Source organism: Macaca nemestrina, chromosome 4 (assembly GCF_043159975.1).
Source record: "Macaca nemestrina isolate mMacNem1 chromosome 4, mMacNem.hap1, whole genome shotgun sequence".
Classification (NCBI taxonomy): domain Eukaryota; kingdom Metazoa; phylum Chordata; class Mammalia; order Primates; family Cercopithecidae; genus Macaca; species Macaca nemestrina.
Window position 1 is genome coordinate 30,470,352 of NC_092128.1, and position 24,741 is coordinate 30,495,092.

General features: G+C 44.9%; 1 protein-coding gene across 2 annotated transcripts; it reads right to left on the reverse strand.

Moving 5' to 3' along the window:
* Window positions 1-7,639: 7,639 nt before the first annotated feature.
* Window positions 7,640-24,457, reverse strand: GARIN1B (golgi associated RAB2 interactor 1B). Of its 2 annotated transcripts, none has more exons than XM_011729343.3 (7): window positions 24,069-24,457; window positions 22,767-22,951; window positions 20,637-20,889; window positions 16,084-16,205; window positions 12,509-12,546; window positions 9,305-9,472; window positions 7,640-8,293 (listed from the first exon to the last, which is right to left on the reverse strand). In XM_011729343.3, exons 1-7 carry the CDS (start codon window positions 24,312-24,314, stop codon window positions 8,280-8,282), a joined length of 1,026 nt encoding a protein of 341 aa, XP_011727645.1. In that variant the 5' UTR covers window positions 24,315-24,457; the 3' UTR covers window positions 7,640-8,279. The 2 variants fall into 2 exon arrangements, with proteins under 2 accessions (XP_011727645.1, XP_070950634.1); XM_071094533.1 differs by having other exon boundaries at window positions 12,509-12,564.
* Window positions 24,458-24,741: the final 284 nt, after the last annotated feature.

A 24,741-nucleotide genomic window follows, 5' to 3' on the forward strand; every position in this document is an offset into this window, starting at 1 on the left:
CCCGACCCGCCCTCATCCGCCTCGCCGGCGGCCTCCCGACCAATCATCAGCAAATTCGCCGCTGACGCATAGCTTCCCCGAGCAGCCATTGGTCTAACAATCGCATAGCCGGGATTGGCTGGAAAGCGCCACGTCCCCGGGACCGCGCCGAGTTGCGTGGACCGGATTCCCGCCCAACTCAAGTCCCTGGGCTTGTTGGGACCGCGGGCCCCAGCCCCAGCCCCAGCCCCAGCCCCAGCCTCAGCCCCGTACTGTGGGTGGCGTGGGCGCGGCCGTTTGGCTGCCACGTCCCCATTCACAGCTCTTGACTCTGCTTCCACAGGGCTTCTTAGACTATCCTGCTGGTTATCTTTATTCCCACAAGGCCACCAGGGCGGAATTAATCCGACTGAATCAGTCACCAACTTTATTGAACAATCCCAACTTTTTCTTTCCCTTCAGCGCTGCGCCCTGTGCTATCTACAGGAGGCTCTTCAGTCTTTGGCACCAGCGTATCTTTCAGCTCCATCTCCCAACACTCTCCCTCATCTTGCGTTCTGGGCACCATCATCTGTGTTTCCTAACAGCCGGTCCTTTTTCATCTTTAAGATTTTTGATCAAGAGGCTTCCTCTGCCAGGATTAAGTGCGTTTTCCTGATTTTCTGCCTTGCCGATAGAAGTCCCAGTTCAGATGTTAGCTCTAGAAGCTTTCCCTGACCCCACTAAGCATAATTCTTACCTTATTTACCATCATAGCTGTTTATAGCTTCAGTACACTTTGCCAAATTCTGCTATAAAATGTAGCTTATCCATCTGTCCTCTTCTAGAGTAAGCTCCTGGGTAGGTATCTGTCTATTCATCTTTATATCTGCAGCTCTGAGCTTACTGCCCAGCTCAGTAATGTTAAGTGAAGGGAATGGGACGAACCCGTTGCATGTCCCTGGTTTAAGAGGAACTTAGTAAATCATCCATTTCATGTCATAAAATTAAAACAAGTATCAAATAAAGGATTCTATAGCTTCAACACAAATGGAATGTAAACCTGTGGCGTTCTTAGCACATAAAGCCTCTATAGTTTAAAATCAAATTGAGACAAGTAGTAAGCTCATGAAACAGTTAAGCTCATGAAAGCAAGCTAGTTACTGTCAATGTGAAAGTTTTACAACTAATGCTTATGGCGTTCAGACAAAGGAGTGTCACTGACCCTTGGTGGTAGTCAGAGAAGGCTTCAGAGGAAGATATGACTAAGGCTGAACTAAGGAAGTCCCAAATGGACTATTCAGCAAGAAGAGTAATAGGAATAAGGACAAGTGGAGGGCAGAGTGGAGGGTAAATTCTCAGACCAGGTAGCAAATGAGGAAGGTAAAAAAAAAAAAGGAGTGAGGGGGAAGCAATGAAAGGAAAGCATGGATGGTAAGTTTGGAGAGGTAATGGAAGATCTTGCCAATTTGAGGAGCCTGAACTGAAGGCAGTGGGAATCGTGGGTCTTCTTGGGAAGGTTTCTGAGCTTGTGCCTACAGGGAAACACATCTAATGGGCATTAACAATAAAACAGGCTGCCTCAGGAGGCATTATTTCAAAAACAGTTTTAAAAATACCTCCTTAAGGATCACTTGAGGCCAGGAGTTCGAGACCAGCATGGGCAACATAATGAGACCCTTCCTCCCCTCCTCTCTACAAAAAAAAAAAAAAAATTAAAAATTAGCTGGGCATGGTGGCACACACATGTAGTTCAAGCTAGTTGCTTGAGCCTGGGAAGTTGAGGCTACAATGAGCTGTGATTGTGCCATTTCACTCCAGCCTGGGCAACAGAGCAAGACCCTTTCTTTTAAAAAATAAAAATAACAACTCCTTAAAGTCAGGCACTGTGTTAGGTGCTGGTGAACCAAAAATAAATAGGACATTGTCCCTGTCCTAAACAAACTCAGCCTAGTGGTGAGCCATCCATCCTGGAATTGTCCTAGTAAAGGCTAAACAGATAGTGAGAGTGCCAGAGATGGGGCCCTCCAACCCTGAGGTTCCCTAATGGAGAAGGGCCTGGCCTAGCAAGGGCAAGGGAAATAGAAACGAACCCTTATATACAAGAGGTTTTTTGTTTGCTTGTTTGTTTGTTTGTTTCTGAGATGGAGCTTTGCTTTTGTTACCCAGACTGGAGTGCAATGGTGCGAACTTGGCTCACTGCAACCTCCACCTCCTAGGTTCAAGCGATTCTCCTGCCTCAGCCTCCCAAGTAGCTGGGATTACAGGCATGTGCCACCATGCCCGGCTAATTTTTGTATTTTTAGTAGAGATAAGGTTTCACCATGTTGATCAGGCCAGTGTCGAACTCCTGACCTCTAGTGATCCGCCTGCCTCGGCCTCCCAAAGTGCTGGGATTATAGGCATGAGCCACCGTGCCCAGCCACAAGACAGATTTTAAAAGTGGAAATAAGTCCTGAGCTTAGTGACCACTTGAATGAATGAAATGAAGAAGGAGCACTCAAAAATTAAAAGGTTTTAATCATGGGAGACTGGGAGAATGAGCTAGATGCATGGAATGAGGGAAGTCAATTGAATTCAAGACATAGGAAGTCTATGTGATGGCAGAACATCTAAAGAGAAAGACCCAAGAGCCTGGAGGAGATACTGGGGAGGGGTTGTTGGCCAGGAGATGGCTGGTGGAGCCATGAGAACAGATAAACTTTTTGAAGAGATGAAAGCAGATTAGACTTCATGGGAGCCCCAGAGTTAGAAAGTGGGTGGAGGAAGGAAGAAAAGGACCTGAGGGACAACACATATTAGAAATGCCACCAATAGCTGCACCCAAGGCCATCGAGTGAGAGCAGCACTGAAGGACTGCTTGTGGCCACATGATGGTGTCACCACAAAAGGCTGACATTCGTCTCCAAGCATCCCATCTCTGCTCATGGGTGCTACTGAACCTTCAGTGTTTCCTGTGTGCAGACACTGTTCTAGGACTGGGGATACAGCAGTGAGCAAAATTAAGTCTGTCGTGGTGCTTATATTCTGGTGTGTAGAGGTAAGTGAGACAGCCCAAAAACAAGAAAAAAGCAACATACATAGAATGAGAGGTGGTGACAGGTGCTGTTACCTGAAAAACCAGGGTTTGTTCTCTTAGTAACAAACAATGCAAAACTCAGTTTTTGATGAATAGGAGTTTTATTACTTGGCATATGTAAGAAGGATACTGGGAATGTTCTCTAAAGCAATGTCTCCCCAAGGGAAAGTGACAGGAGGGTTTTACGGGGTGATGGAGAGGGGAGAAGGTGTAAAATCACACGTAGAGGAGGGGTCCCAGTGGCACAGACGACTGAGCCATTATGCCAGCACATAGGTGGCATGTTATGGCAATGAAGCTATAGCTCCTCCTAAGGTGGAGACTTTGACATGGTCAAGAGAAAAGTTGACACAGTTCATCTATAAATTGCCAGGGCCTGCAAGGAGCTGGTTCAAACCAACAGGGTGACCACATTCCATGCAGGGTTTGGGGAAGAACAGGCCACAGGGCAGAAGGCTGTGAAACAGGCTGATTGCTCAAGTTGACTGAATTCCTTTTATCCCTGGAGACCCTGATATGGGTTGGATCTGTGTCCCTGCCCTAATTTCATGTCAAATTGTAAACCCCAGTATTGGAGGAAGGGCCTGGTGGGGGGTGATTGGATCATGGGGTGGAGTTCTCATGAATGGTTTAGCGCCATCCTCGCTTGGTACTGTATAGTGAATGATTTCTCATGACATGTGTTCATTTAAAGTCTGTGGCACCTGCCCTGCCCCTTCCTCCTGCTCCAGCCATGCAAGACATATCTGCTTCCCCTTTGCCTTCCACCATAATTTCCCTGAGGCCTCCCAAGAAGCAGAAGCGGCTATGCTTCCTGTACAGCTGCAGAACTGTGAGCCAATTAAATCTCTTTTCTTTATAAATTACCCAGTCTCAGGTATTTCTTTATAGCAATACAAGAATGGACTAATACAGACCCTCTCTGTTTGCTTACATAAGGAGAAAAATAAGGCAGGAAAGGAGAACAGTGAGTGTTGGGACTAGCAGGAGTGGTGTTGCCATCTCAGAAAAGGTGGCCAGGGAAGCTCATGAGACGGTGACATATGAGTGAACATCTGATGGTGGTGAACATTCCAGGAAAAGGGAACACCAAGGCAAGGCCCTGAGTTGGGAGTATGTTTGAAATGTTTGAGGAGCAACTGGAAGCCAGTGGGACTGGAGTACAGTAGCAAGGAGAGTAGAGGACATGAGGTCAGAGAGGGAGCAACAGGAATGGGGGAGGGAGAGAGGGACATCATGCAGGGCCTTTAGGCTATTGCAAGGACTTTAGCTTTCGCTATGATGAGTGAGAGGATATGGAAGACTGACTATTTGCTAAATTGTTTCTTCTTCTTTCTGTGAACCCAGCTAGACTACATTTCCCAGCCTCCCTTGCAGTGTGGCCATATGACTGAGCTTTGATGGAAGGAAGGAGGGTGGAGATGTTGTACACTACTTCCAGTACTGGCCATACAGACCTGCCATGTGTAATTCTCCGAGCTCATTCTCTTTCTGTGGCTAGAAGCTGTGTGTTGCAGATGGCAGAGCCACAAGATGGAAGGATCCTGTGAAACTGCCACTCAGTTTTTGAACCAGGAACACCATTTTTGGACTCTTTGTGAATGAGAAGTAGAACTTCTATTAGCTATTTTATGCCATTGATATATTAGGATTTATCTCTTTCAGAGCTAGCATTGCCTTAACTAATACAGAAGGGAAGCTACTGGAAGGTTTTGAGCAGAGAAGTAACATGATCTAGTATTTTAAAAGGATCACATTAGACTGAAAGGGAGTAAGATTAGGAACCAAGTGCATTTAGGAAGTGTTTGCAACAATCCAGGTGAGTGATGATAATGATGGTTTCATCCAGATTGGTAGCAGTGGAAGTAGTGAGAATATCAAATTCTGAATATATTTTGAAAGTAGTTTGAAAGGATTTCCTAATGGGTTGGAAATAGGGTGGAGAGAAAGAGAGGAGTTAAGGATGACTCCAAGGTTTTAAGCAAGTAGAAAAATGAGGCTTCCACTTATTAGGTTGGAGAAGACTTTAGAGAGATCAAAGTTTTGAGGGATAATTTTTTTTTTTTCCGAGACAGAGTCTCGCTCTGTCACCCAGGCTGGAGTGCAGTAGTGTGATCTCAGCTCACTGCAACTTCCACCTCCTGGGTTCAAGTGATTCTCCTGCCTCAGCCTCCTGAGTAGCTGGGATTACAGGCATGCACCACCACACCCAGCTAATTTGAGGGATAATATTGAGAGATTTGTTTTGGGCATATTAGACATTCAAGTAGAGATATCGACTAGGCAGTTGGATATGTATCTCTGGAGTACATAGTGGTCTGGACTAAAGATATAAGTTTAAGAGTATATTTGTAGCATGAAATCCATGTGTTTTGATTACAAGAGATTTAAGGACTGAATCCTGGGAATTTCTGATATTCAGACATGATTGGGGGGTGTTGATGAGAATGAATCAGCAAAGGAACTGAGAAAAAGGCCAATGAGGGAGGAGGAAAGCCAAGAGAGTGTCCTGGAAGCCAAGTGGAGAAAAGGTTCAGGGAGAAAGCATTCTGCTGACAGTGAGGTGGGGCCTGGTTGGCCATGGGCTTTAGCAATGTGGGGATCTTTGACAGGTTTGTTGAGGTAGTGGATGCAAAAACCTGATTGAAGGGCTTCAAGAGACAATGGAGATTTTTAAAAGTTGGATCCCTTTCACGGAGTTTGCTTAAAGGGGTGGAGAAAACTGGAGCAAGGTGGCAGAGGGGCCAAGAGAGGTTTTGTTTTATTTTGTTCTTTTTTTAATGTAAGAAATAAGTATGTTTAGGAGGCATACTAGTATATTCCTTGCTGATGGGAAGGATCTAGAAGTAGAGATCAAACTGATGATGTAGGAAAAAGGAAAAGTTGCTGGTGTGACATCTTTGGGTGAGATGGGATAGGATCTACTACAAAAGGGAAAGAGCTGGACTTTGCTTGGAGACACAGTTCCTCCATAGTAACAAGGAGAGAAGCTAGAGTCAGTGGGTCTGGATCTAGGTAATTGGTAGATTCGGTGGTGAGAGCCTGAAATTCTCTTTCAATTGTTACTACGTTCTCAGTGAAATAGGAAGCGGGGTCATCAGGAGGCATCGGCAGTTAGAGGAGAGAGAAGGTGTGAAATAGTCATTCAGCAGAGTGAACAGATTTAGGGGAATGTATGATGATTTCCAGGCAACATCAAGGACCTCCTTGAGCCCATGATGATGACTTTGCAGTGAGACTGGTTGGTATGTCATGTGATCTTCTCCAGAGGGGTGCAGTGGCAAGCTTAGCAGCATCACACAGGCATGGAGCTGGTAGAGAACTGGATTTAGCCAAGGAAGGAAGTGAGAGAGACACAAAGATGTTGAGAATGCATGCCAGGAAGTGATAATAATAATGACTGATCACAGGTAATCTAGGTTACAGGGCAAGGAAATGAGAACATGAAGAGAGGGAGGGACAGTGAAAACATGGTAGAAGCAATAGATTGTAGGATTGGTGGGTCAATGGATTATTGGACTCAGGAAAACACAGGAGATGGTATAGCTAGGGAGTGGAAATAATGGGGTTAGGTGCAGTTATTAATGACAAGCACTAGGGTAAAATCAAGGGAGACAGTGGTTGAGGAGGGTGGAAAAAGTATTATTGGAAGGCAGGAGTTCAGGGAACAGAGATCAAAGTATGGGAAGGATCATCTATGTGGATGTTGAAATTACTAAGAATTAGGACATAACTCAGTCTTTGAGTAATGGTGATCCAGGAGCTTATGTTTTTAGCCCTCCAACCATTTCAGCCTGAAAACTACTTCAGTGAGGAAAAAGACACTGCTAGCATATCTTAAGTCAAATCAAAATACCCACCCCAGTTGGGGGATGGACAGCTTTCCTGAAGTACTCAAAGTCTGTTTCTCATTAAATGTGAAATTTTTCTTTTTTTAAGACAGGATCTCACTCTGTCACCCAGGCTGAAGGCAGTGGCACCCTCACTGCTCACTGCAGCCTCGACCTCCTGGGCTCAAGCAATACTCCCATCTTAGCCTCCCTAGTAGCTGGGACCACAGGCACACACCACCACTCCCAGCTAATTTTTTTTGTATTTTTGGCAGAGATGGGTTTTTGCCATGTTTTGCAGGCTGGTCTCAAACTTCTGGGCTCAAGTAGGTTCACCTGCCTCAGCCTCCCAAAGTGTTGAGATGACAGGCATGAGCTACTGCTTCTGACAGTATTGCACATTTTAAACAAAGAGGCCAGTCCATAGACCATCTGACAAACACTCCTTCATGACTCCCTTCATCTATAATTGGTAAACCTCTGATTAACCTATATGTTGAGCCTATATCTCCTATCTCTGGAATCTCTAATTTAAAAAGTACTAACAAGCTATGTCGACATTTCAAGGGAGTGTTATACAAAAAAGAAGTTGAGCCAGTGTTTGCGGCACGGAGATAATAGCAAACTTAGGGAATTTGAACACAAAAGAGAAATTCACCCTTCCTTACACACCTTGTCTTACTACCTCCCGTAAGAACCTTTCTGCACCTCAAACCCAAACCTCTATTCAGAACAATAGGGCTAGCAAGTCCAAGTTAGGGAACAGACCAACGATGAAGGAATAAAGCTTTAATCAGAAGAGAGGAACTAGCAAGAAAAACAGACAGAAAGGGAGATGGAAGGTGTCTGGCAGTTCATATTTGTCCAGAATGGTCTGAGCAGGGAAGAAAACATATTTCTTTTTTTGTTTGTTTGTTTATGGCTTTACTTTCAAGTTTTAAATTAGATAAATAGAAGCTTGGTGAGCATCTCTCAGGGGTGTGTCCCTTCTCTTGTCCTCCTTATCTCGTCTGCCAAGTCTCTTCTGTTTCTTGTTACTGCTTCTCTTTGTGTCTGTCATCTGCTTTGACTTTCTCCCGCCACCTTTCTCGTCACCTCCATTTTGCTTTCTTCCACTTCTCTGGTCCTACTTCGCTTTCACTCCTTTCCTCCATCTCTTGGACCCGGCCATTCTGAGAGCACATCTTGCTAGGCCAGCTCTGGCAGTGGCATGGAGGTAGCGTATGCCGAGGTGCAGTGGTGAGGACGTGGTTATGTACAGCTGGAAAGGCTCTGCTGTCACTGTGAGGTGACTATTTTTCCTTAGTTGCAGTTTTCTCCTCCTCTCCATCCTGATAATCCCTCAGAAGCTGAATGCTGCAAAGTGGTATTGATGAGGCTTGCATAGATTCTCCCCATTGTGGAAGGATGGCTCAAATAGAATTTCCTGTGAGCGTAGGAGAGAAAAGTGTTTGATAGGATATAAATTACCTAAAAAGCTCTTTTGTGAGCACATAGATACTTATGCTAATTTTAAAAAATGGTCAACTATCTATAATAGTATCTTGTAAGAGTTGGTGGTGGCTGGGCCCAGTGGCTCACACCTGTAATCCTAGCACTTTGGGAGGCCAAGGCGAGCAGATCACCTGAGGTCGGGAATTCAAGACAAGGCTGGCCAACATGGTGAAACTCTGTCTCTACTAAAAGTACAAAAATTAGCTGGGTGTGGTGGTGCATGCCTTTAATTCCAGCTACTCAGGAGACTGAGGCAGGAGGATCACTTGAACCTGGGAGGCAGAGGTTGCAGTGAGCTGAGATCATGCCTTTGCACTCCAGCCTGGGTGACAGAGTGAGACTCTGTCTCAGAAAAAAAAAGTTGGTGGTTTATTAATGATATTTTACTTTAGAAAACAGAAATCACCCCTCCCTTTTAAGGAAATCTATCTCTGGTCAGACAGAGGCACGTAGGAAGTACTTCACAAATGTTTATTAAATGAATGTGTGGATAGACAAATGGGCCTTGAGCATGGAGAGAGAAGGACTGGGACGTTAGGGAGGTCTGACCCCATCCCAGACCCCTTAGCCTACTTCCTTTTCACTCTCTGCACCCCAACCCAAGCAGTAAGAAGGCTCTTCAAGAGCTCCAGGAAAGGAAAAGAGAGGAAAGACCACATGGGGACTCTGCAGAGGAGACCCCTTACGCCTCCCACACAGCAAGAGAAAGCAGCTGTAGCATCAACAGCATCTGGGGGAACTCTGGGGGCCCTGGAGGTGCCACACATCAGGGTTTTGCTCAGCCCAGTTGGGAAAAGAGGGCTGAGGTCTCTGTGGCTAGCATCCCTCGACCATACCACACAGCTTTCTGGAATCACTCTCAGGACCCCAGGACCTGACCCAGCCCTGAGGCTGAATACCAGGGCTGCCCCACAATGGCAGGGGATTCCTCCCATTGCTGTACCTATTGGTGGGGCCAGCTGTGGCCCAGTGGAGGCTGCCAGAGTGCTGAGGAGTGACAGGGGCTGCAGGCCGGAGGGGTTCTCTCTTTCCCACTCTCCATACGTGAATGAAGCTCTCCAACGTAGGTCACGGGTGCAAGGGATGCTGTCTTCACGGGAAGAATCTCTCCCTAGATCAAGTAAAGAAATGCATTTGTTTGTATGCTGGTTCACAGAGCACTCACAGGTAACAGTCGACATTTGGGGGGTGCTTATGATGTGCCAGGCACCATTCCAAACAATTACATGCCTTCATGGTCCTTTAATCCTCACCTCTGTAAGGACAGAGAGGATGAGTAATTTACCAATGGTCACACAAGGAGAGGCAGAGTCAGAATTCCAAGCTGGGCAGCCTGGCTCCAGAGTCCACGTTCTTACCACTATATCACACGAACAAGAAGCACCAGTAAAAGGAGAGACCTAATATGATTCAGATGGGTTAACTGAGTGAATTTCCCCCAGGAGATTCATCTAGCTGAACTAGCAATGGCCTCGAACCTCAGCAGACCTTAAGCCAGAGCCTTTTCTTGATCCACTTGGGCCCGGCTTTTCAAAGGATGGCCCGCAGCCCAGCACCTTGGGCATTACCTGGAAGCATGTTAGAATCGCAGTCTCAAGCCCGCTAGACCCAAGAAATTCAAATCTGCCTTTTAACAAGATCTATGGGGGACTGTTTGGACATTAAACTTTGAGAAGCACTGCCATAATAGGCCACACCACCTGCTGGTGGGGAGTGCAAAGAGTCAGCCACACAGGTGCTGTTGGGCCTCTGGTTTTTCCAATTGTAAGTCTCTCTTATTTATCCAAAAGTTCCAAGAGGCTGGGGTATAACAGTCTTTAAACTGAGAGAGTATGCTACCTCGCCCAATGAGAAAAGATGGCCTGGAGGCCACATGGGATGGTTAATTTCAATTCAATTTCAGCCTAGGAACATCTTGGGCATGGTAGGCCCCATGATGCCAGATACCCTGTGACCCTAAAATTCTGTTTTCTCAAGTCCCAGAAATGTTTGGAATAATCCTCACGTCTGTTTTTTTCAAGCCTAATGCCATGGGGTATGTTTTGAGTGTGTATGTTTATACATATGTGTGTTTGAATGTATGTTTAAATGCAGAGAAATTAATCACCATCATGTCATTAGTCGCATAACATGAGAAAACATTCTTAGACTTGGACAAAATGTGAGGCAGCCACAGCTGTGCTCACCATTTAGAACAGGGGCTGTGAGCTGGCAGCCTCCAGGCTGAATGTGGTCTGCAGATATGTTTTGTTTGCCCACTAAGTATTAGCCAATACTATGCTTTAATATTTTATAGGAAGGTAGTATGCCACGTATGTCCAGATCTTTTGGCTTCTCTTGAAAAACTAGAATATTTGGCCTGGATTCCAGCATGGCAACAATTAATGGAAGTCTTAATTGAAGCTTTCACTTTCTCATTGCCACTATCCCCACCGCTCTCTGCTGTCTTCTCAGTTTTGACACCAAGTGTCAGCTGCCAGCAGTTGTTTTACTTATAATAGAATTTAGAGAAAAGTTAACCTTTTCTTACATCCATGTCACCCAGCCCTTTATCCACTTTTTTTTTTAAGTCTGAGTCTCACTCTGTCACCAGGCTGGAGTGCAGTGGCGCGATCTTGGCTTACCTCAACCTCCACTTCCCCAGGTTCAAGCGATTCTCCCGCCTCAGCCCCCCGAGTAGCTGGGACTACAGGTACACACCACCATACCCAGCTAATTTTTGTATTTTTAGTAGAGATGGGGTTTCACCATGTTGGCTAGGCTGGTCGCGAACTCCTGACGTCATGATCTGCCCGCCTTGGCCTCCCAAAGTGCTGGGATTACAGGCATGAGCTACTGTACCTGGCCCCTTTTACCCATTTATATCACCTGCAGACCTATACATTTGTAATCCCTGATTTAGATGAAAGTTAGCAGAGTTCCCCTGGGACCTACAGTCTTCTCTAAATTTATAAATATGTTATGATATTCTGGTTGCCCACTGAACCAACGTGAAGGAATAATTTATTAGTGGCATGGTATATGGGTATTTATTGCCTCCCATTGTGTTCTCAGCCCTCTGCTTCATGCTGTGGACAACTGAGAAGCATGAAAACAATTTAGTATTCACTAAAGAAATATCCCTCAAACCTATAAAACAACTAGGGAATAACGAAAGAGATGTTATGACCAAGGAAGGATTAGCCTGGCAGGAAGGTGTTGTGTGAAGGGTAGGATTTAGTAGGATAGGCAGGATTTAGAGTGAAGCATTGGGGAAAGGAAGTGGATGGGGGATGAAGGAGGCATGGGATAGCTAAGGTTTGCTGGAGCAAAAGATTTGGGCTGGAGAAGATGATTAGGCAGAGGGCTGCTATTAGAGGAACAGTGAGTGAGCAGGTGAGATGGGTGAGATGGGGGAAGATTGTGCAGGGCCATGCATGGCAAACTGAGTGGATTTGGGGTGAATAGAAGCTGGAAATAGGGAACTGGCTGCTTTTTCCAGAATGTGTCATGCTGCCTCATGCAGACTCTGTTTCTTCTTCCTGGAATGCCCTGCCTTATCTGTTTCAGCCAGCTCACTTGCACTCATTGTCTATGACTCAGTTCAGAAACCATGCCTCCCAGGCCAACTTCCTGGCAGGAATGAGGGACCCCCGTCTTTGTGCTCCTTTGGCACCCTAGGCATAAGCTTTGAATGTTGCCTGGAAGGAGATGTTTTGTAATTCGGGGATTTCCCCATCTGACACTACCAAATTATAAACTTCTTGAGGGACCATGGGGTCTTTCTACATGGTGACCCTAAAGCCCATCACAGTAATTGGGACTTACACAGTATTCAGTGCATGGTTTTGAATGAATAAATGGATAAATGAACTTGTGGAAGAGTGCTGCAGGCTTGAGATGAGAAGGGCTGGGCTAGTGTAGGGTCTGTGGGTGTAGAAATGAAGTAAAGAATAGAAGACAAATTGCAAAGAAAGAAGTTGGTTAGGACTTGGTGCCAACTTGATTGTGGTGGCCAGAGAGCCTAAAGGAATTCAAACTAAGGCATGGAAATACAATGTCAATACTGACAGCACCAGGACAACCAGGATGGGGGCTGGAGGGGATCTTATTCTTATATCCAGAGTAGAAAGCTCTTTGAGGTATGGTACCCTGTGCCCTCCCTTACCTGAGCTGTTCTTGTTGGTCTCCACCTTTTTGCTGCTCCTGAAACTCGAGCCATTTCAGGATCAAGGAAATGAAAGTTGAAAGTAAAGGAAAAGAACATTAAATTTGTATTTCAGATCTTGTTCAAAAGTTCCTGATGCAAAGCTTTAGAGACAGATATAAATATGAAAAAGGCCAGCTGTGGCTATATTGGATGGGTGTGACGCATATTAAAGTTCCAGAAAAAAAAATCAGGAAGGGGGAGGTGGAATGGGGTGGGAGGTGGGGAGCAGAGCCCATGATGCTGATTTTGCTGAGGAGGAGGGGGTGACGCCATCTGTTCAGTTCTGCATCTCAGCCATTTATTTTATTTGCTGTTAAGTTGCATGTTGTTGCCAGTATGCAAAAACTGGTAATAATTGCAACCAGACTAGAACCAGCCCAAATGAGAGAAAAATCATCACTCAGGGACTCCATTCTGGGAAACTGAAGAGAAGGCGCTAAATGTCTGTACAAAGCAATTATCAAGATAGCAGTGAAGCAAAAACGAATCCCTTCCTCCCCTCGTTTCTTACACCCTTCTGATCTGCCCAGACTAGGTTGCCATAGCTCCCTAACTCGTTTTTCCACATCTCTCCTTCCCTTCAAATTAACTGTCAGGCAACAGCTAGCATGACCTTTTCAAAATGTAAATTGGATCACGTCACTTCCCTGTTTAAAATGCTGCTAAGGCTTCCATGACACTGGAATTCTAAATTTCTTCGCATGGCTTCCCAGGCCCTGCCTGGCTCAGTCCCTGCCCTCTTCTACTTATTCTCTTCCACCACTACCTGCTCTTCCACACTGGCCTTCCACCAAGCTTCTTTCTTTGCGGAAGCCTCAGCCTTGCACCTGCCCATTCCCTTAATCTGCCTGGCCCTTCTTCACCCTTTCTTTAGCTGTCTATTGCCTATTTTCTACTTCAGATCTTAGCCTCCTCTCAACTTCTAGAAATATTAAAAGCTGTCTGTGCCAGAGAGTGCCAGTAGGCCCCCAGTGACCCTTTTTGCCTTCTCCCTGGGGGGCACAGTACCTAATTTTGTGTTGTGTACGTGGCTACGCAAAATGAGGAATGCATTTCCCAGCCTCCCTTGCAGCTGAGTGAGGTCATGTGACTGAGTGTGACCAATGAGGTATAAACAGAAGCTGTTCTTTAAATAGTAATTTAAAAATCAGTGATTTGGCCAGGCACAGTGGCTCAATCCCATAATACCAGCACTTTGGGAGGTGAGTGGACACATGAGGCCAGGAGTTCAAGACCAGCCTGGCCAACATGAAGAAACCCCATCTCTAATAAAAATACAAAAATTAGCCAGGCATGATAGTGAGTGCCTATAACTCCAGCTACACTGGAGGTTAAGGCATAAGAATCACTTGAACCCAAGAGGCAGAGGTTGCAGTGAGCTGAGATTGTGCCATTGCACTCCAGCCTGGGAGACAGAGTGAGACTGTCTCAAAAAAGAAGGAAGGAAGGAAGGAAGGAAAAAGGAAGGAGAGAAAGAAAGAAAGGAAGGAAGGAAGGAAGGAAGGAAGGAAGAAAGAGTCAGCGATTTGATATTTTGAGACAGCCAAAAAGTAGTTTCAAACTACCTTGCTCTATTAGAGTCCAGTGCCCTCTAGCTCAGCAATATAACATCTCATCGAGCAGTTCCTTCATTACAGAGCTCTGTATGATATATGGAGTGACAATCTCTAGGATATATTCTTTATACTGGGAAACAGATCAGTCTTTCTCTTGTGTTAATAGTTTTCTACCTCCAGCCAAGTTAGAATTAATAATACAAGTTAATACTTATTGAGAACTTTCTTACAATTTGCCTCTAAATATGCTGAGGAGCATTCTAAGTGCTTGATGCATATGAGCTCATTTGATCCTGACATCTGGATGAGGTTGGCACTATTTTCATTTCCATATTACAGATCTGAAAACTGAGCCCCCAAGTTTCGATATGCTCAAGGGTGCAGTCAGAGCAGTGACTTGGGCCCACGTCTATGTGAGCTCTTTGCTGCTATAAGTGCTTGCCTCCTCTGAGCTGTACTGGTTTTCAGTTTATTACCAGTGCTCAGAAAGAAAGGGAATTTGTTCTGCCTCTGAACTGCTGGTCCAACTGGTTCCTGTTGTGACAAAATTCTCCTCTCTAATACCTCATTTTTCTCTCCTGGTAACATTTACTAATTTATTTCTGTCCTCCCCTTTCTATTAAACCATAAGTAACAGGCACTAGGACCCTGGATCCCACTTTATCTGGGACTGAATATTCTGTGGTACCCTCTGGTCTAAGTACGCTCAACTCATGTTTCTTTTAAACCAACCGGTTTTATACCAAGACTTAATGCTAAGTCATCCGTACATACAGCAGCATTGCCTCAGCCATGAAGAAGACAGATCTGTAGCATGGAGCTTTCCAGAACAGACTCTATATTAAGAAAACGACCACAGAAGCGCCATAAAGTCCAACCAGAGACCTTGGGTGAGTAGGTAAGTAAATCCAATAAGTTGACAATGTTTTGAACTATGGTTTTGGTTATTTCCCTGTAGGACTAGAAACTGGATTAGAAATAAGGTTTTACGTGACTGGGCATGGTGGCTCACACCTGTAGTCCCGACACTTTGGGAGGCCGAGGCAGGTGGATCACTTGAGGTCAGGAATTCGAGATCAGCCTGGCCAGCACGGTGAAACCCTGTCTCTACTAAAAATACAATAATTAGCCAGGTGTGGTGATATGCGTCTGTAATCCCAGCTACTTGGGAGGCTGAGGCAGGAGAATCGCATCAACCCAGGAGGCAGAGGTTGCAGTGAGCTGAGACTGTGCCACTGCACTCCAGCCTGGGTGACAGAGTGAGACTCTTGTCTCAAATATACAAACAAAAAACAACAAAAAAGGAAATTAGGTTTTACTTTTTCACCTGTATACCTAACTTATCCTCATTGTTGGAGAGTTTCGTTTCCTTTTTTATAGTAGTCCTCCTCTGGAGTCAAGCCCACCATGCTTGCTGTGTGGAGAAGGAGAACAAGGCAAGGAGAGCTGGAGGAAGGTTGTCCTGAATCAAGGATAAAGACTGAACAGTGACTGGGCACGGTGGCTCATGCCTGTAATCCCAGCACTTTGGGAGGCCGAGGTGGGCAGCTCACCTGAGGTCAGGAGTTTGAGACCAGCCTGGCCAACATGGTGAAACCGCGTCTCTACCAAAAATACAAAAATTAGTTGGGGGCATGGTGGCACATGCCTGTAGTCAAAGCTACTCGGGAGGCTGAGGCGGGAGAATCGTTTGAACCCTGGGTGACGGAGTGAGAGTCTGTCTCAAAAAGGAAAAAAAAAAAGACTGGATAGTGAGTGGCAGTATATCAAGGCCAGGCTGGTCTTGAATTCCTGACCTCAAGCGATTCACCTGCCTCGACCTCCCAAAGTGCCGGGATTACAGGCGTGAGCCACCGTGTCTGGTCACGTAAAACCCTGTGCTCATTAACCAAGATGTTTGGTTTCTGGATCTCACAGCCCAGACCATCTGGGTTGCAGGAAGGAATGTCAGAGGCTGGCCTGATTTAAGTCATGTACCTCAACTGGTTCTGCTGGTGTAAGTCGGCAAAAATCTGAGAGAGGGCTTCACTCTCCCCCTTGGCCATTAGTTGAATGAGACTCTCGCTGGGCTGGGAGGCTTGGAGTTTCTTCTGTACTAACTATATGAAGAAAAAAAGCAGAACCAGGTGGTTAAGGCCTTGGGGTCTTCACATTTTCGTAATATCATGGTTCAGACTCTAAAGTGTTAGAACTCAAAAATTTCCAAAGTGCAGCCACACCAGCTGCTCACAGAGGCAATTCTGAGGCCATATTTTTTGGTTTACACTCCTTGTACAGGTAAAAATGTCCTTTTGTGCCTTAAGGATAATATCTTCGTTACATACTTTTAACATAACTTAGCAGATACTTATTCCTATTAATATACCTTAATATAATGTATGAATAGCCTATTAATATAAGCCTTAATAAAGTTTATGCTGTTTGGTTTTATACTTAAATGTAGGGGAATCATATATTTGTTATAGAAATGTAGTGGGATTTTTCTTTTGAGACAAAGTTTCACTCTTATGCCGAGGCTGGAGTGCAGTGGCGTGATCTCGGCTCACTGCGACCTCTGCCTCCTGGATTCAAGCGATTCTCCTGCCTCAGCCTCCCAAGTAGCTGGGACTACAGGTGTCTGCCACCACGCCTGGCTAATTTTTTTTTTTTTTTTTTTGAGACGGAGTCTTGCTCTGTCGCCCAGGCTGGAGTGCAGTGGCCGAATCTCAGCTCACTGCAAGCTCCACCTCCCGGGTTTACGCCATTCTCCTGCCTCAGCCTCCCGAGTAGCTGGGACTATAGGCGCCTGCCACCTCACCCGGCTATTTTTTTGTATTTTTTAGTAGAGACGGGGTTTCATCGTGTTAGCCAGGATGGTCTCCATCTCCTGACCTCGTGATCCTCTCGTCTCGGCCTCCCAAAGTGCTGGGATTACAGGCTTGAGCCACCGCGCCTGGCCTAATTTTTGTATTTTTAGTAGAGACAGGGTTTCACCATGTTGGCCAGGCTGGTCTTGATCTCCTGACCTTGTGATCTGCCCACCTTGGCCTCCCAAAGTGCTGGGATTACAGGCGTGAGCCACCGCGCCCAGCCTAATTAGTGTTTTAAAATTTAATTTCTCTAAGATATATCCTATATATCCTATAATGTGCTGCTTCTTACATCGGGGAAAAATTAATTTCTTTACTGCTGCTTGTGATACTCAAAAGTGTTCCAGTTGTGCTGTCCATGTCCGTAGCCACTCATTCATTCCATATTTATTGAATGCCAACTAGGTGCCAGGTACTAGAGATATAGCCATAAACAAGACAGATAAAACCCCCTGCCTTCACGGAGTTTCTGTTGTAGCTGAAGTCAGACTTACATTCATCATGTTCTGGGGCAAAAAGGCCCAGGTATCTTCACTGGTGAAGTCTATCAAATATTTAAAGAAGAAGTAATAGCAATGCTTCATGAATTCTTTCAGAAAATAGAGGAGGCAATCCTTTTCAACTTCTTCAATGAGGCTAATATTAACTTGATACCAAAGCTAGGGTATCACAAAGATATCACAAGAAAATTTCAGACCAATATCTCTCATGAGCATAGATGCAAAATTCCTCAACATAATGTGAGCAAGCTGAATCTAGTAACATATGAAAAAGAAATATATGCACTGTGACCAGGCAGATTTTATTGCAGGAACACAAAGTTGGTTTAACATTAAAAAAATCAATTAATGTTATATACCATATTAACAAAGTAAAGGACAAACCACATAATCATCTTAATAGATGCAGAGACAGCATTTAACAAAATCTAATACCCATTCATGATGAAAGAAAACAAAAGAAAGAAAACCTTTTCAATAAATTAGGAATAAAGGGAACTTCCTCAACCAGAGTAAGGGCATCTACAAATATTCATAATAAGCATCATACTTAATAGCAAAAAACTGAATGTTTTTTTCCTAAGATCAGGAACAAGACAAGGATGTCTGCTCTTGTTTCTCCTATTAAACGTGTACTGGAGGTTGTAGCTAGTGCAATAGAGCAATAAACAAACCTAGATTGGAAATGAAGATGTGAAAGTGTCCTTATTGCAGATGGCATGAGTGTGTGTGTGTGTGTGTGTGTGTGTGTGTGTGTGGTGTGTAGGTAGAAAATCCCAAGGAATCCATAAAACTGCTATAATGTATAATGAAGTTAATATTTAAAAACCAATTGTATTTCTAATACTATCAATGAATGACCCAAAAATGAAATTAACAAAACACAAACATTTCTGTTCACAATAGCATCAACAACAATAAAATACTTAGGAAAACGTTGAATAAAATAAGTGCAGAACTTGCAGAACTTGTCTACTAAAAACTACAAAATAGGCCGAGCATGTGGCTCACACCTGTAATCCTGGCACTTTGGGAGGCTGAGGCAGGAGAATTGCTTGAGCCCAGGAGTTCAAGACCAACCTAGGCAACACAGTGAGACCTCATCTCTATTAAAAACAAAACAAAAGCTACAAAACATTGCTAAGAGAAACTAAAGTATTGAATAAATGAAAAGACATTCCATATTCAGATATTGGAAGACTCAATATTATCAGATGGCACTTCTCCCCAAAGTGATGTATAAATTCAACATGTGCTTATCAAAATTCTAACAGGTTTTTTTGTGAAATTAACAAACTGATTCTAAAATTTATATTAAAATGCAACAGATCTAGAATAGCCAACACAGCTTGAAAAAGAACAAAATTGGAAGACTTATATCACCCATTTTCAAACTTAATATAAAGCTACATTAACCAAGACATTGTTGTATTGACACAGAATAGACAAATAAATCAACAGAATGGAACTGATAATTCAGAAATAAATCCTTATATTGATAGTAAGTTGATTTTTGACGAAGGTGCTAAGACAATTCAATGTGGGAAGGAATAGTCTTTTCAACAAATGGTGCTAGGCTAATTACATATCCACATACACAGAAAAAGTACTTAGATCATTACCTCATTCCATACATAAATATTAACTCAAAATGGATCATAGACCTAGATGTAAGAGCTGAATCTATAAAACTCCTAAAGTAAAACATAGGATAAATCTTTGTGACTTTGGAATGAACAAAGAGTTCTTAGATATGCATAGAAAACCTGATCCATAAAAGAAAAAGTTTCACACCTGTAATCCTAGCACTTTGGGAGGCTGAGGCGGGTGGATCACTTGAGGTCAGGAGTTTGAGACCAGCCTGGCCAACATGGTGAAACCCTGTCTCTACCAAAAAATACAAAAATTAGTTGAGTGTGGTAGCGCATGCCTGTAATCCCAGCTACTTGGGAGGCTGAGGTGGGAGAATCACTTGAACCCAGGAGGTGGAGGTTGCAATGAGTCGAGATTGTGCCATTTCACTCCAGCCTGGGCAACTGGAGCGACACTGTCTCAAAAAAAGAAGAAAAAAGTTGACAATTGCACTTTATCAAAATTAAAAACTTTTGCTCCTCAAAAACATCATTAAGAAAATGAAACGCAATTCATAGACTGAGAGAAAATATTTTCATATATCTGATGAACAACTTGTATCCAGAATATAAAAAGAATTCTTACAATGCAACAAGAAGAAAAAACCCAATTGAAAAATGGTCAACGCTGGGCACAGTGCCTCATGCCTGTAATCCCAGCACTTCGGTGGGCCAAGGTGGGTGGATCACCTAGGTCAGGAGTTCCAGACCAGCCTGGCTAACATGGCAAAACCCCGTCTCTACTAAAAATACAAAAATTGGCTGGGCACGGTGGTGAGCGCCTGTAATGCCAGCTAGTTGGGAGGCTGAGGCAGGAGAATCACTTGAGCCTGGGAGGCAGAGGTTGCAGTGAGCCAAGATCGCGCCACTGCACTTCAGCCAGGGCGACAGTGAGACTCCATCTCAAAAAAAAAAAAAAAAGAAAAAGAAAAAGCAGAATAAAACAAAAAGAAACTACAAATACTCTGTGACTCTGCCCTGGAGTTGGCCCCATGCTACAATATGGATGAACCTGAAAAATGTTATGCTAAGTGAAAGAAGCCAGACACAAAAGACTATATGTTGTAAGACTCCATTTATATGAAATGCCAAAGATGAATGTGTAGAGACTAAAAACAGATAATGGTTGCCTAGAGCTGGGAGTAGGAACAGGGAATGACTGCAAATGGGCGAGGGGGAATTTTTTAGGGTAATGGAAATGTTCTGGAACTGGATTGTGGTGATGGTTACATGACTCTATACATCTACTGAAAGTGTTGAAACTGTGGTTTCAACATAATCCACAATAAAATCCGCAATGATAGATTTTAGAAAACAATAAACAATTTACATAAAATTGTTTATATAAAATATATATAAAAACAAAAAACAATTTTAAAATAAGAAAATCCCCCATAGTGGATTTTATGGTTCTAAATGCTATTCAATAAAGCTGTTTAGAAAAGGCCTCGAGCTGAGATCACCTTCATAGGGTGCTCACATACCAGCTGGGTTAAGCTCTACCTCACTGCTCTGGCCTTGGCTGGAGGTTGGCAATGGTGATTACTTACCTTTGAATCTCCTGAGGGGCTGCAGCAGTTCTTGGGTACCAGGCAGTGAGTGACAAGAATCCTAGGATCTTTGGTGGTGATGGACAGCCCCTTTTGCAGAATTTGAACCAGTCGGATCCAGAAGTGGAAGACAGTCTCAGGATGGTCAGGGTGGAGCTTTAGGTAATAAATCTTCTCGGTGACTGTTCTCAACTGCAGGATGCGTTGATGGTGGTCACATACCTGGAGCTCCACAAACTTCAATGGGAGAATCCTGAAGCCACCAGGGAAGACACACATTGACAACCCTATTGCATCCAATCTGACCCTGTCTTCATTAAAATGAGGAGGGTCTTCTTTAGAACTAAGGCTTTTGGAGGTAGGAAAGAGGGTGCTTTAGCACAGTGCTGTTCAAATGTTGGGGAGACCAAATACACCGGCTGAGTTTGTTTAAAATGCAGACACCTGAAGACACCACTAAAGATTCAGATTCAGTAGGAATTGGGTGTGGCCCTGGAACTTGCATTGTAACTTCCACCCACCCTGCCATGATTCTTGTGTGCCCTAGACCCTATTTGAGAGAGACAGCCTAGGAGGTAAGGTGGCTGGAGTCATAAGATTTTGCAATTTCTTTCTTTCTTTTTTCTTTTTTTTTTTCAGACAGAGTTTTGCTCTTATTGCCCAGGCTGGAGTGCAATGGCACGATCTTGACTCACTGCAACCTCCGCCTCCCGGGTTCAAGTGATTCTCCTGTCTCAGCCTTCTGAGTAGCTGGGATTACAGTCATGTGCCACCAGGCCCGTCTGATTTTTTATTTTTAGTAGAGATGGAGTTTCATCATGTTAGTCAGGCTGGTCTTGAACTCCTGACCTTAGGTGATCCACCCGTCTCTGCCTCCCAAAGTGCTGGGATTACAGGCGTGAGCCACCGCACCCAGCTGAAATTTCTTTCTTGAAAGCACCAAAGGAGCTTGCCCCACTGTCTGGCTTGTTCATTTATTGAGTTTAATGCCACAGTTAGTCTTCCCAAGGGAGTTAAAGTTCAAGGATCTGGCTTTGGATCTAATATTAGTCAGCTGGGACTGGGCAGTACTTGCTACAGGTACACCAAGAACATCATGAAGAGGTGTATCACCGAGGTAACATGGAGAAATGAAGGGCTTTCCTGGACTTTTGGGAATTTCTAGAGATTCTTGAGATATCCTACAGATTATCTAAAGAGGCCCAAAGATTTAAAAAGACTACTTCATCCTGGACAAGCATGATGTCACTATATGCTACAGCTCTAAGTGAGACTTAGTCCCCTTTATTTTACGGATTAAAAAAAAAAAAACTGGCAGGGCATGGTGGCTCACACCTGTAATCCCAGCACTTTGGGAGGCTGAGGCAGGTGGGTCATCTGAGGTCAGGAGTTCAAGACCAGCCTGGCCAACATGGTGAAACCCTGTCTGTATTAAAAATACAAAAATTATCCCGACGTGGTGGTAGGCGCCTATAATCCCAGCTATTTGGTAGGCTGAGGCAGGAGAACCACTTGAACCTCGGAGGCAGAGGTTGCGGTGAGCCAAGGTCCCACCATTGCACTCCAGCCTGGGTGACAGTCTTTTTTGAGATTCACTTTCAAAAGAAAGAAAGAAAGAAAGAAAGAGAGAGAGAGAGGGAGGGAGGGAGGGAGGGAGGGAGGGAGGGAGGGAGGGAGGGAGGAAGGAAGGAAGGAAGGAAGGGAGGAAAAAGAAAACTGAGGAGCAGCAAATAACTTGTGATTTTAAAAATTGAGTCCAGTTAGTTGCATACCAAGAACTAAAAATAATCTCCTTTCCCCAACCAGTGCTCCATCTGCCCTACCTCACTGCCTCCTTGCCTTGGGCCCAATGCTGAGAGATTTCCTATGAATTCAGTGGCGTCCGTGCAGTGAGAAAGAAAGTGGGCAGGTAGACTGGCCCCTCACTCCTGTCCACATGACATCTCCCTTTGTCCCACTTGGCCTCTGTCCTTCCAGTGTACCACCTGTCTTAGGATACTGTTGTCTAAAAAAATCAGTGTTACTGCTGATGACATCTCTATCTTCTCCTTGAGTTTAGTAGTCAAGCAACCTCCACTTTGCATCCACCCCTCACCCCTCTTGTCCTCCATTCTCATCTGCGTTGCTCACCTCTTCAGGAAGATGTTGGGGGCTGTGGATGGTCTGTTCCATGTCTGGCTCTGCCCCTGGTGCCATTTGACACTGGCCATGAGTAGGATGTTGGGGAGGGGCAGGCAGGGCACTGAGGAGGTCACCCCCAGGGCCATAGTGTAGGAGGCTTTGTAGATGTCTCTCCAATTCCTGCCCCTTTTGACCTGCAACACAGCCCCCAGGCACAACCTGAGCATTTGGCAAAAGGCGCCATCTGTTTCAGCCCAGGGTTTCTCAACCTCGACACTATTAATGTTTTGGGTTGGATATTCTTTGTTGAGGGCAGGATACTGCCCTGCACACTAGAGAATACTTAGTAGCATCCTTGACCGCTACCTACTAGTTCTAGTAGCACTACCAGCCAAATGGGGACAACAAAAAATGTCTCCAGACATTGTCAAATGTTCCGTGGCAGTTGGGGCCAAATATCAATTCTTATTGATAACCACTGTATTGATTAAACAACTACTAGTATTTAAACAATATTTCTATCACCCTTTGTTAACAATTGCCCACAAGAATTACAGCTCAGGAGTTCCCTGCCATCTGTCATTTCTGCCAATCCTCCCTGGACTGTTTCCCGGCCTTCTCTGAAAAATTTATCCTCTTGGTCCTTCCTGAGGGGCCCTGTTATCTCCTGCACCTTCACTGAATAGGAAGGTCCTCTCTAACTCCAAAGTGATGTTTATTCTTGCTTCCATCCAACCAGAGGAGAGCCCAGGCAAGGAGACAAACATGCACCGAGTGCCTGTTAGACCAGGTGCTTTGCTTGCTGTATTAGCATTTCATCCTCAGGTCAGTTCAAACCTTTTACAATAAAGGGGCCAGATTCAGGCTGCACAGGTTACTTGCACAGTCACCTCCCAAGGAGAAGGCAGAAGACTGGAATCTGAGCCCAGCTGTCTCTGGGTCCCCAGGTGCTGTTCTTTCTCCAATCCGCATTTTTGTTCTCAAGAAGTGTCTCTTTTCACTGCCTCTTTTTTCATCTACTTCAGGTGACAGCCTGGGGGCTGAAGTAAACTGGGGGATTAGAATACCGAATTCTCCTCTCAGAGCAGAGGACCCCTGACCTTTCTCCCTGGGTGACAGCTATCTGTAGGAGAAGCCCTGTCTGAGGCTCAGCAAAGCCCAGGTCAGTGGGGATGGCCTTGTATTCCAGGTCACTAGCTTCTTGCCTCAATTCTCACTCCGCCCCAGTTCCAGGGATGGACTCTCTCAGTCATATCTTGGTAACAGGTTTAGAAGAATCAAAAAGTGCTATTCTGTGCCGCCCAAGAGTACCTGGACGAAGTTGCTTTCAAACACCACGGAGTTAGGAAACAGGTTGAATTCTGGAGAATGAACCACCTGGCAGAGCAGTCCCTCCTCCACACCTAGGCCCACTCCAGGGTTCGGCTCTTGATCCACAGGAAAGAGGCCCCTGAATTCTTCCCAGGCATTCAGGGAAGGGAAGGTTGGATAGGATCTTGTGACTTTTACTGTCTTCTTTGATTTCCTCCAAGTCTTTCCATGTGGAACTGATGACATTTCTACACATGCTCAGGGGCCTGCTGCACATTTGTCCTGGGATCTCTCTCTCCCCTCCTGGCCTTGGGCAGCTGGCCAAGCCCTGGGACCGCCAGTCAGCTCACAATGATGAATGGATGACATCACGAAAAATCAGCACGGACCTGCAGGAAGGGGAAGTGCAGAGGAGCCTCCCTTTTCCTCCAGAGAGCCTGTGTGCCTTATCGGTGCCTTGATAACCCCCAGCCCTTTTCAGGACCCCAGGACATAGTCCTCCCAGAACTTGCAGAGAAAGCGGTGAGCCAAGCAGAAAGCAAGCAAGGAGGGCTGTCAGGAAGCTCCTTCCAACTTTAAAAGTTGCGTGTCCATTGAAAGCCCCGTCTTCCTAAGCTTTGCATCATGTGGGTCCCCGACACCCTGGTGGATCTGCAGGTTATGGAAGCAGTTG